We start from the raw sequence: 13278 nt of genomic DNA on the forward strand, positions 1-13278 counted from the left end.
TCCATGTAAAGCCACATTAAAATACACCAATGAAGTTTACGATCAACAGAAAGTAAACCTTCCCGCTTACTTCCCCCCTCTTCCCAGACACACTACCAAACAGGAAATGGAGTGAGATACTTATGCAGTTAAACCCAGTGAAAGACCATGACCTGGAACTGCATTCCCAAAAATACAAAATAAAAGTCAAACATATAGTGCACTTACACATAGTAAACAGAGATGTGTGAGTTCAGACAAAGACTTTCTGTGTACCTCACATACTCACATCGTAAAGATCCTATAGACCCTGAACAGACAACATTGGAATGTGTTTAGAGAACCAGTGTGAGAACCATCTTAACACGAACTGTGGGTTTTTGTTAAATGTGAGCCAAAATCATCATAATTAAAAGAACCAAACACTTAAACTACTTCAGTCTGTGTGCATTGAATTAATTTAATACAAGAGTTTCACAATTTAAGTTGAATTACTGCAATAAATGAACTTTTCCACCATGATCTAATTTATTGAGATGCACCTGTAAATGAAAAGGGACAAGAGTGACCATGACCACGACAAATTATATATCATTCTAAAGGTCTAAACCTCAAGCATCGATTTTAGATCACTGTTTTTCACTGGAAAACGTATAACGTGTGACTCTGGAGGCTGGAAGGGGTTTTAAATAGCAATGAATGACATTTCTGTGGTTATACTGCTATCTAGAGGAAAATAACAATTTTACATTCAATTTAAACGTTTGTTGTTATGATCAGTGAAGCGTTTGACCGATTTTTCTATGTTTTAATGTCCACCTACAGGAAACATGACAAGACTGTACGTGTGCATGGGAGGGGGTGGGGGGAGGGTGGGGGGGTAGTCTTCATTCTATTACGTCACAGTGGTTTCAGGTCAGAAGTGGGCGGAGCTTATACTGTCTATATACAGTAGCATTCAGCACAAAGTCTTGCATTTCTTGCTGAAAAACCAAGAGATAGTCTGAGATAGTCTGATAGTCTGACAAGAAGTCTGATATTTATATTTTCCCCATTCTAACGTCATATTAAGGTGAGGTTCCATACTGACTAACCTGTTTTGATCTTCCAGCTATAGTATCTTGTTCCTCATTTTGGCGTGTTCCCCTGATTACATAAAAAGTCAACTTTCTGTGTCATCAATTAAAATCGTCATTTCCTGTTTTCTCTGTTTCAACAGGAAAATCACTTGTTCTTTAGTAGTGTAAAAGACTTTTTGGGTGTAATTGTGTGTGATAGCTCAAGAGGGCGCTGTGTTCATTTTATGGTTGTATTATAGTTTTCTTTTGTCCCTCGGGACTTGCCGTAAGCAAGAGAGAGATTTATTATCGCACATGCGCACAGTGATGCTGTTCATAACATGAAGTACAATCAAAAGTCGGACTGTTTGTTTCACGGGATCCTGCTTCCGTTTCTATTATATTCTTAGAGAAAAGTATTTAGGAAACTTCCCCCTTTTCAAAACGCTCCGTTACATTGGTTTGCTTCTGGAGTTTTACAAAAATGAAAATACAGACCTTTTTCATATTCTCTTTCTGAAATGACCAGAAGATTTACTGACCTCTATGCTTCCATAGATTTATTTCTCAATAATAATAATAATAATAATAATAATAATAATAATAATTCAGGAATCTCAAGTCTCACACATTCACCTTGAGACACACATTTTACCCGGTTCACACACACCACACCTTGTGTTTCTCACGCTGAGAAGTGAGGGAGAACTTGTTCGGAGGGAGATGTTGTATGAATGGATGAGACACAGACAGACAGAGAGAAGTTTCTATGTCGAGTTCATCGCTGTCTCGAGCGCTATAGAGTTAAATGCCGCCTAGCAGCCAATCAGAAATCCGGATTTGTTGTTTCCGGGTAAATTCCGTGATCCCGCTGCGAGCACGTTCGTTACTAGGCAACATGGAAGCTGAAAGAGAAAGAGATTTTGTTGATGATTTCATTTTAAAATCTACTGTATTCATACTCTTTTCAGCCATGTTTAGAATATAAAGCAGACATGTGGACATTAATATTGTATCTTTGGGGTGATTATAATAAGGCATTCAGTCAAGGATGACACACACACGGACTTAGCGAGACTATTCGTTTACTCACATGTGTAGAGAATAACACCGGGGACATGTACATCCGGAAACACGTATAACAAGTGCATTGTGGGAAATGTAGTTAAGTAACAGCGTTAACACAATACACAACATTTCCTCCCCTCTTACTCTTTGAGGTATAACACAAAGATCACAAATTAAACTGTACCACTGAATTATAAAATTTTGTTTCTTTTAATCAACATATCTATGAACATAGACCTTTCTTTTTTTTTTTTTTTGTAAACATGAACATTGAGTCTTTATGCTGAATCCTGTTGTAAAGTGACACAACTATATACTGGGAATGAGGGTAGACTACCTCAAACCCTAGCTTACCCTTAGGGGATTATTCTGCCCCAAAGCAATAAGGGAAGCCCCTAACTAAGTGTAGTCCAGTAAACGCTGAGGAGGACGCCGCTCCCTTGCTGGATACCGGTGGCCTATTTGGTTTCCATTTCCTGCTGGTGAAGATGATTGTTCGTTAGCAAAAGGACTATTTGTGATCATCATAGGCTCCTTTGTGGAGACTACTGAAGTTGGAGAATTGTCATATATTTGATCAGTGGCATCAGTGACCTCAGGAAGATCTGTAACTGTGCTGGCTCCATCAAGCAACTGATCAGTATGTCTCCTCCAGGAAAGATTTTCAGCAGTCTTGACCTTATATGACACTGGACCCGTTTGGGCCTCCACAGTAGCCGGAACCCATTTCGGACCACTACCATAGTTCCGAGCAAGCACTGATGAGCCTGTTGCAAAGATTCTGTCCTTGGCTCGCAGATTCCGTCGCTGTACTTGATGGTCTTGTTGCCGTTGGACAGTTTCTTTGAGTGTAGCTGGTTTAATCAGCTCAAAGCTTGTCCTGAGCTCTCTGCTGAACAACAAAAACGCTGGCGATACTTTGGTGGTCGCATGCGGAGTACTGCGATAGAAGAGCAAAAAGCTGTGCAGACGTTTATGAAATGTGCCTTGCCCGAGCGAAGCTTTCAAAGCATGTTTCATGGTTTGGACAAACCTTTCGGCTAATCCATTAGTTGCAGGATGGTAAGGTGATGACGTTATATGTTGCACACCATTTGCTTGTAGAAATGTGGCCATCTCATGGGATGTAAATTGGGGGCCATTATCTGAGACAAGTTGCACTGGTGATCCAAACCTACTGAACATTTCTCCCAGTTTCTCAATTGTCTTTTCAGCTGAAGTAGATTTCATAATGGCCACCTCAGGCCACTTACTGTGTGCATCCATGACCACCAACAGCATTTTGTCCTCGACTGGGCCAGCAAAATCAATATGAATGCGATGCCATGATTTTTCAGGATATTCCCACGGGTGCAGAGGTGCAAGTTGTGGTGCGTTACGTATGCGCTGGCATGAAGTACACGTCCTAGCTTTTTCCTCAATTTGGCCATCTACTCCTGGCCACCAGAAGTAGCTCCTGGCAATCTCCTTCATGCGGACCATTCCACAGTGTCCTACATGCAGCTGTTTTAACATTGGCTTGCGTAAAGCCGGGGGAATAACCACTCTCCTTCCCCACAACAAGCAGCCGGACTGCACCGAAAGTTCATGACGTCGAGAGATGTAAGGTTTTAGCTCCAGGCCATCGCTCTCCCCTTTACCGGTCAAGACAATATCCACGACTCTTGACAGGACAGGGTCATTTCGTGTGCCCCTGCATACTTGTGCGGCCGTTATAGGAGCCCGCTCCACCTGGCTGAAATAGAAAATTTCACCCACCTTTGCTTCCTTTTCCCCGTCAGCAAGAGGCAACCTGGACAGACCGTCCGCATTCCCGTGCAATTCTGACTTTCGGTATTTGATGTCATAGGTGTGAGCAGATAGCAACAAAGCCCACCTTTGCATCCTACTGGCAGCAAGAGCGGGAATGCCATGGTGTGGACCAAATATTGCAGTGAGTGGGCGATGATCGGTCAGCAGCGTGAACTTCCTTCCAAAAATATACTGATAAAACTTGCACTGGTGATCCAAACCTACTGAACATTTCTCCCAGTTTCTCAATTGTCTTTTCAGCTGAAGTAGATTTCATAATGGCCACCTCAGGCCACTTACTGTGTGCATCCATGACCACCAACAGCATTTTGTCCTCGACTGGGCCAGCAAAATCAATATGAATGCGATGCCATGATTTTTCAGGATATTCCCACGGGTGCAGAGGTGCAAGTTGTGGTGCGTTACGTATGCGCTGGCATGAAGTACACGTCCTAGCTTTTTCCTCAATTTGGCCATCTACTCCTGGCCACCAGAAGTAGCTCCTGGCAATCTCCTTCATGCGGACCATTCCACAGTGTCCTACATGCAGCTGTTTTAACATTGGCTTGCGTAAAGCCGGGGGAATAACCACTCTCCTTCCCCACAACAAGCAGCCGGACTGCACCGAAAGTTCATGACGTCGAGAGATGTAAGGTTTTAGCTCCAGGCCATCGCTCTCCCCTTTACCGGTCAAGACAATATCCACGACTCTTGACAGGACAGGGTCATTTCGTGTGCCCCTGCATACTTGTGCGGCCGTTATAGGAGCCCGCTCCACCTGGCTGAAATAGAAAATTTCACCCACCTTTGCTTCCTTTTCCCCGTCAGCAAGAGGCAACCTGGACAGACCGTCCGCATTCCCGTGCAATTCTGACTTTCGGTATTTGATGTCATAGGTGTGAGCAGATAGCAACAAAGCCCACCTTTGCATCCTACTGGCAGCAAGAGCGGGAATGCCATGGTGTGGACCAAATATTGCAGTGAGTGGGCGATGATCGGTCAGCAGCGTGAACTTCCTTCCAAAAATATACTGATAAAACTTACGAACTCCAAACACAATGCTCAATGCTTCTCGCTCAATCTGAGCATAGTTTGATTCTGCTTTGCTCAGACTCCTGGAAGCAAACGCAATTGGCCTCTCTTGACCATTGGGCATGATGTGGGACAAGACAGCTCCCACACCATATGGAGAAGCATCGCAGGCCAGCTGGATAGGAAGAGCAGGGTCAAAATGAGTGAGTGCGTTTGACCCCAGAAGTGTCTCCTTTGCTTTTCTGAATGACTCCTGGCATTCAGAGGTCCACTTCCAATTATTCTCATGGCATAACAATTTGTGCAGAGGTTTCAACAGTGTAGCAATGTTTGGAATGAAACGCCCATAATAGTTCAGTAAGCCGAGGAAAGACCGCAACTGGCTGACATTTTTGGGTACTGGAGCATCAACAATAGCCTTAACCTTGGATGGGGACGTATGCAGTCCAGATGCATCAATGACGTGCCCTAAGTACTCGACTGCAAACTGGAAAAATTCACATTTATCCTTGCGCACCCTTAATCCATACTCTTTTAGTCTCTCAAGGGTAGCATCCAGGTGTTGTAAATGCGACTGTTCATCTGTGCCAGTCACCAGAATGTCATCTAAATAACACACAACTCCTGGAAGCCCGGCAAGAATCTGATCCATCGCTCGCTGAAAAACGGATGGAGCCGAAGTAATTCCAAACGGTAAACGTTTGTACCGAAATAGGCCTTTGTGTGTGTTGATGGTGAGAAGTTCTCTGGACTGTTGCTCAACATGCATCTGTAGGTATGCCTGGTTGATTTTGCTGAATCTTTGTCCTCCAGTCAAACCAGCAAAAAGGTCATTAATGTGGGGCAAGGGGTATTGTTCTGCTGACAACACTGGATTTACAGTAACTTTAAAGTCCCCACAGATCCTTATGCCTCCATCCTTCTTTATAACTGGAACAATAGGTGTTGCCCACTTACTCACATTGACTGGTTCCAGCACACCATTCTTCACAAGTTCATCCAAGCTCGCCTCTACTTTAGGTTTGAGTGCATATGGCAGGGGCCGGGACTTTAAGAACTTTGGCTGGCTTCCCTGCTCCACAGTCAATTTTACTGTGATGCCTTCCATGCTGCCTAATTCCTGTTTGAAAACTTCACTGTTTTTTCCAAGAACACCTTCAAGGTCCAGGGTTTTAGGTGTCATCATGTGTATGGTCGGCCAGTCCACTTTGAGTTGCTCCAGCCAGGAACGTCCCATCAACGAGGGGTAATCACCCACGACCACATACAATGGCAGTTTTTTTGTTTGTCCATTCAGTTCAACTATTACTTGGGTGAGTCCTTTCATTGTCACTGATTCCCCAGTATAAGTTTTAAGGACGACATCAGGTGGATTGAGTGGCAGGTGGCTAAGTATTTCCCTGTATACCGCATCCGACACCAGCGATACAGCAGCACCAGTGTCGATTTCCATTTTCACTGGCTGTCCTTCCAGCAGCATGGTGACTTTATAAGCTTTGGTTCCACCTGCGACAGTGAGCACATGCAAAGGAAATTCCTCATCAGATGTGTCAGTACTCTCTTTATTCTCCTGTCCGACTGTAAATATGCGCTTCTTTTGTTTCCTTCTGAAAACTGGTTTCTGATGCATTTTTTCTATTTTTGTTTTATTCCTACACGCACGCTCAATGTGTCCCTTTTTCTTACAGCTGCGGCACTCCATATCCTTAAACCAGCATGAAACAGGCGAGTGTCCAGTCTTACCACAACGGAAACATGGGCCTTTAATTTCAGTTTGTTTTTCTGTCTCCATCTTGTACACTTTACTGTTAGAGCTCAATTGTTGGGCTTCCTTTGCAGCCAATTCCATAGACACACTCAACTCAATTGCTCTTTGTAGTGTCAGGTTGCTCTCTGTTAACAGTCTTTTCTGTATGCCCTCGCAGCGTAGTCCGCATACTAATCTGTCCCGCAGTGTATCGTTGAGCACATCACCAAATTCACAGTGTTCAGCTAATTTTTTTAGCACTGCCACAAACACTGCCACAGATTCCCCTTCTAGCTGATTTCGTCTGTGGAACCGAAATCGCTCTGCTATTACTAAGGGTTTTGGTGAGAAATGTGCTTTAAGAGTGTTCACTATTTGAGCATACGTTTTCTCTCCAGGTTTCTCTGGCTGCAGGAGGTTACGCAGTAGTGTATATGTCTTTGGACCCATTACACTTAAAAATGTGGGTACAACTTTATCTTCATTAATAGCATTCGCTGCTACAAAGTACTCAAATCTTTCTGTATAAGAACACCACTGCTCACTGCTTTCCTCAAAAGGACCCAAATTTCCAAAAACTGATGCCATTTTAGCCGTTCTCTGTCGTTTAACAATCAATTCAGTCACTTATCTGAATCGTTGTCTCCTCCCCGCTTATCAGCCAAGACGTGAACGTGCAGCAGACAAATATTCACGTTTTTTTTTTAGCGATATCGCCGTCAAGCTGCTTCATTTCCGCCTATTTAAACACACACGGGATAACGAGATCCTCGTCGCCACTTTATTGTATCTTTGGGGTGATTATAATAAGGCATTCAGTCAAGGATGACACACACACGGACTTAGCGAGACTATTCGTTTACTCACATGTGTAGAGAATAACACCGGGGACATGTACATCCGGAAACACGTATAACAAGTGCATTGTGGGAAATGTAGTTAAGTAACAGCGTTAACACAATACACAACAATTAAGGTGTGACAGATGTGATCAGACTTATAAAAAGTAAAAGTCATCAGAACAAAGACACTTCCTTCAGTCACCAAGTAACATGACACAGCTTTAGACTTCAGCTTCTGTTATTGCAATAACATTCTTAATCATTCTTGTTAAAGTTCTTAACATTGTAGGTTATATTATTAATAATAATAATAATAATAATAATAATAATAATAATAATAATAATAAAAACACTTATGTAGCATGGAATCCTTATGAATTAGTGCTTGAATGAAGCATTTCTGTTGCAGACATGGAGAGCTGTGGTGTTGTACATGTACATTGAGCTCTGCTCTTCAGTTCACTCATTTGGGGACAAATTTCTTTGATATTTTTGATACATTTGTATATTTGAAATATATTAAACAATTGATTTTAATTGGATGAATTTGTCTGCATTTGATCAGATTCACAAGTTGCTATCATTTCTATTTGTGCTGGTCAATTCTGAACAATAGGTCAAAGTGAAAGCATAAACTTTAGAGAATCGGGCGGTGCAGAGGGGCCGCTGCTACAAATAAAACTTCAGAGCTCTGTGTATATAGTGTGTGTGTGTGTAAACCAGATCAAACCATGTGATTTCATTGTTCTGCCAGTAGATGAGATACCAAGTGTTAGATGTGCTGCTCATTTGCAGGTTTTAGAGACAGAGACGGTGTAACAGCATGGACTCTGCATCTGGTTCATCAACTGAGACCGTAAACACGGTGTGGGTCGCGTTCATGGACAACATTCCAGTTGTCTCGCCATCAAAGGAGCTAGTGGAGTTGGCGTTGGCTCTGAGATACGGGAATACAGAGTTGATCATAGAGAAGGAGAAAGCCTTTAATAACTTTTCCAAAAATGAGTATAATAAGAAATACAATAAGGAAAAGTATGTGCCGGTGAGTAATATTTATGAATCATATGCCCAAAAACTGATTAGCAATTTTAAACAATTTATGATTTTCAATGTTCTCAAGCTATCGTCCGGGTATATAACCAAGACCCCTGCAGTCTCTAATGTTAATGTTGTCCTCTATTATGAGACTCATAGAACCGGAAATGGATTATTTTCACACAGCTGTATGGTTTATCATGTGTCCTTCTTTATATAATGTGTAAATATAATGTAAATATCAGGTATAATTATTTCTTGTCCTGGTCATTATTGTCTGTTTCTGGTAACATGATTTTTTTCTTTTTCCTTTTAAAAGCCGACTGAACCAATGCCAGGTGTAGTAGGTGTGTGTTATTCCTGCTCTTCTTCTCACAAATATTACTGAAATGCATTGAATAAAATCATAGTATGGAAATATTTTCGCTTTTTTCCACAGAGATCAGAAAAGAAGATCGTGATGAATATGTGAGGAAAATGAAAGTTTCCAAACAGGCACTGCAGCAGACCCCTCCAGAGTGATGTTCAAGCTTTACTGATGAGTTTTATGAAGTTCATTATCCATCACACAGGATGAAATTTCAGTGTAAACTCCTGAAATTCACCAGAAGCGCTAAATAAACACATACAGAAATGTACACGTGAACGTCTTATCCTTATTACTTTAACACCAACATACACAGTGTTTAACACTAAATCATTATAAACAGTAGATGAACACAGTCTACCTTATGACTTCTTTATGCCTTTTTTGTCCACTGTGTGTGAGTCTGTACTCATCATATCATCATAAAAGTATAGATACCTTCCTGCAAAACTCTTATGTAGCATGGAATCCTTATGAATTAGTGCTTGAATGAAGCATTTCTGTTGCAGACATGGAGAGCTGTGGTGTTGTACATGTACATTGAGCTCTGCTCTTCAGTTCACTCATTTGGGGACAAATTTCTTTGATATTTTTGATACATTTGTATATTTGAAATATATTAAACAATTGATTTTAATTGGATGAATTTGTCTGCATTTGATCAGATTCACAAGTTGCTATCATTTCTATTTGTGCTGGTCAATTCTGAACAATAGGTCAAAGTGAAAGCATAAACTTTAGAGAATCGGGCGGTGCAGAGGGGCCGCTGCTACAAATAAAACTTCAGAGCTCTGTGTATATAGTGTGTGTGTGTGTGTGTGTGTGTGTGTGTGTGTGTAAACCAGATCAAACCATGTGATTTCATTGTTCTGCCAGTAGATGAGATACCAAGTGTTAGATGTGCTGCTCATTTGCAGGTTTTAGAGACAGAGACGGTGTAACAGCATGGACTCTGCATCTGGTTCATCAACTGAGACCGTAAACACGGTGTGGGTCGCGTTCATGGACAACATTCCAGTTGTCTCGCCATCAAAGGAGCTAGTGGAGTTGGCGTTGGCTCTGAGATACGGGAATACAGAGTTGATCATAGAGAAGGAGAAAGCCTTTAATAACTTTTCCAAAAATGAGTATAATAAGAAATACAATAAGGAAAAGTATGTGCCGGTGAGTAATATTTATGAATCATATGCCCAAAAACTGATTAGCAATTTTAAACAATTTATGATTTTCAATGTTCTCAAGCTATCGTCCGGTATATAACCAAGACCCTGCAGTCTCTAATGTTAATGTTGTCCTCTATTATGAGACTCATAGAACCGAAATGGATTATTTTCACACAGCTGTATGGTTTATCATGTGTCCTTCTTTATATAATGTGTAAATATAATGTAAATATCAGGTATAATTATTTCTTGTCCTGGTCATTATTGTCTGTTTCTGGTAACATGATTTTTTTCTTTTTCCTTTTAAAAGCCGACTGAACCAATGCCAGGTGTAGTAGGTGTGTGTTATTCCTGCTCTTCTTCTCACAAATATTACTGAAATGCATTGAATAAAATCATAGTATGGAAATATTTTCGCTTTTTTCCACAGAGATCAGAAAAGAAGATCGTGATGAATATGTGAGGAAAATGAAAGTTTCCAAACAGGCACTGCAGCAGACCCCTCCAGAGTGATGTTCAAGCTTTACTGATGAGTTTTATGAAGTTCATTATCCATCACACAGGATGAAATTTCAGTGTAAACTCCTGAAATTCACCAGAAGCGCTAAATAAACACATACAGAAATGTACACGTGAACGTCTTATCCTTATTACTTTAACACCAACATACACAGTGTTTAACACTAAATCATTATAAACAGTAGATGAACACAGTCTACCTTATGACTTCTTTATGCCTTTTTTGTCCACTGTGTGTGAGTCTGTACTCATCATATCATCATAAAAGTATAGATACCTTCCTGCAAAACTCCCTTCATTAAAAGTGAAAAGTCACCAATTTCAATATGAATTTAGGAAAAGTCTTCAAGTATCTGATTTGAACAGTTCTTGAGTATTTGACTCGTATTGTACATAGACTCAAAAAAATTATTTGTTGGCCTTACTTAACTTTTTTATGTCAACAGGCTCCACGTAACTCAGTGAGGCTGCATTTAAGTAACAATATTTATTTCAGTAAACTTTATTTAATTACATAAAGTTAATGTAATGTTGTTTAGTTAAATCAACGTAATATATTAAAACTAAATCAAGAATGTTAAGTTCATTTCTTTTTACTTATTACAAAAAATACTAAAACTATAAGCAATTACAAAATAACACAAAACAAATAATAATACAAAAGTCTTATTTTCTAATATTTCCCTCTTGAAACTGAAAAAAAAAAGCTAACAATGCATCAGTTATACAATGCAAAACCAACATTAAAAGGAATGAACATGGTCGGTACACTGTAATAAAATAAAAAGTTGAGTTAAGTTAAAGAATTTAGTAAATTTGCTGCAAAGCGATTTGGAGTTACTCAACTTCCGTGGTTAAAGTTACGCCAAATCATTGTAGAAAGTGGATTGAAACTGCTAAATTAATTTAGGTATTACTTCCTCAGTAAGTTCATCTAACGTTCCTCAGTAGGTACATCTAACTAGTCATCATGAGTTTGTTTAAAGTTATAAAGGGGGTTGAGTGAACTTTAAAAAAAAAATGAGTAGGGAGAACTACAGACCTGAAGTTCAGCAAACTCAAAAAAGCTTTGCAGCAAATCTACTTAATTTTTTAAGTTGGTTCAACTTAATTTACTTCTTTTAATTTACAGCTTTAAATCTTTCAATTCAATTCAATTCATTTTTATTTGTATAGCGCTTTTAACAATGAACATTGTCTCAAAGCAGCTTTACACAGATAATGTGGTGATTAAAAGTGAAGATGTTCTTTATAAGTAAGTTTGTCTCTGATGAAGTAGCCGGTGGCGACTGTGGTGAAGGAAAAACTCCTCGAGACGGCATAAGGAAGAAACCTTGAGAGGAAACAGACTCAAGAGGAACCCATCCTCATCTGGGTTGCACCGAATGTCCATTTATAGCAGATATACGATGTTGCAGGGTACAGTGATGATGATCAGAAGTGAAATGTAGTCCTGAGTCAGTGTAGCAGACTGTTGACATTAACTACAGTCCAATCCATCCTCAAAGCTCCCGTTCTTACTCCGGAATTTCATGGAACCACCCAAGGCGTTGATGAGAAACCGTCCCAAGCTGCACAGAGTTTCCTCCAGTCGAAGAGAACACTATCCAGAGGCAGGCCTGGACGAAGTGGGAAGATCCACGGAGGGGAGAGGGGCAGGAACAGTGGTCACTGGAAGGAGCATGTTTAACTCGGCAGAGAGAGAGAGGGAGAGAAAGAGAGAGAGATGGAGAGAGAGAGAAGAGAGAGAGAGAGAGAGAGAGAGAAGAGTGTGACAGGAAGAGATGGATATGGATTATTAAGTGTCTTTAATTTGTTGTATGAAAGTTAATGTCACTGTGCAGTTTGGACTCCGGCAAGACTCACTATGGCAGCATAACTAAAAGGAAGAACCAGAAGGTAACACAGAAATGAGGGATCACTGGGATAAGAGACGACCCACCACACCACCGTCAACAAACCTGAGTGAACGTGTGAAAGTGAGGGGACGACAGCATACAAATATCCCAGTTCACCAAACACTCTATATCCATGTTTTCTCCAGATCTGCACCTTTACCTAAGAAATAATCTACTGATAAAAGACGTTCCATAACTGTGGGGCTTTATAAGAGAAAGATCTGCGCCCTGCTGTAGTCTTCATTATTTGAGGAACCAACAGATAGCCAGCACCTTTTGATCTAAGTAGGGGTGGAGGATCATACTGGTACAGAAGTTCACTCAGATACTGCGGTGCGAGACCGTTAAGTGCTTTATACGTCAGTAGTAGTATTTTATAATTAATGCGAGATTTGATTGGGAGCAGTGTAGATGATTAAAGCAGAGGTGATGTGCTCATATTTTCTAGATCCAGTGAGGACTCTTGCTGCTGCATTCTGAACTAACTGAAGCTTATTTCTCCACTTACTCAAACTCCCAGACAGTAAAGCGTTACAGTAGTCTAATCTATATGTTACAAAAGCATGAACTAGTTTTTCTGTATCCTGTAACGACATCATTTTTCTAATTTTAGCAATATTTCTAAGGTAAAAGAAGGCGATCCTGGTGATATTTTTCACGTGAGCCTCAAAGAAAAGACTAGGATCAATAATAACACCAAGGTCTTTGGAAGCCGTACACGCTGAAACAGAAACACCATCCAGAGATGCTACGTAATTGCTTCTAGCTGCATTTGGTCC

General features: G+C 40.6%; 2 protein-coding genes across 2 annotated transcripts; both read right to left on the reverse strand.

Annotated features, from left to right (window-relative positions):
• Nucleotides 1–2347: 2347 nt before the first annotated feature.
• On the reverse strand, nt 2348–4088 carry LOC124382111 (uncharacterized protein K02A2.6). The gene has a single exon (XM_046844224.1). The coding sequence runs from the start codon at nt 3987–3989 to the stop codon at nt 2505–2507; it is 1485 nt and encodes a 494-aa protein (XP_046700180.1). The 5' UTR covers nt 3990–4088; the 3' UTR covers nt 2348–2504.
• A 7-nt stretch (nt 4089–4095) lies between these two features.
• Nucleotides 4096–6609, reverse strand: LOC124382082 (uncharacterized protein K02A2.6-like; the record flags this gene model as incomplete). The annotated part of the gene is made up of 1 exon (XM_046844188.1): nt 4096–6609. A coding segment is annotated over exon 1 (2463 nt), but the record flags the coding sequence as incomplete, so codon positions are not given.
• Between the last annotated feature and the right edge of the window lie 6669 nt (nt 6610–13278).

The sequence above is a fragment of the Silurus meridionalis genome, chromosome 3, assembly GCF_014805685.1.
Source record: "Silurus meridionalis isolate SWU-2019-XX chromosome 3, ASM1480568v1, whole genome shotgun sequence".
In the NCBI taxonomy this organism is placed as follows: domain Eukaryota; kingdom Metazoa; phylum Chordata; class Actinopteri; order Siluriformes; family Siluridae; genus Silurus; species Silurus meridionalis.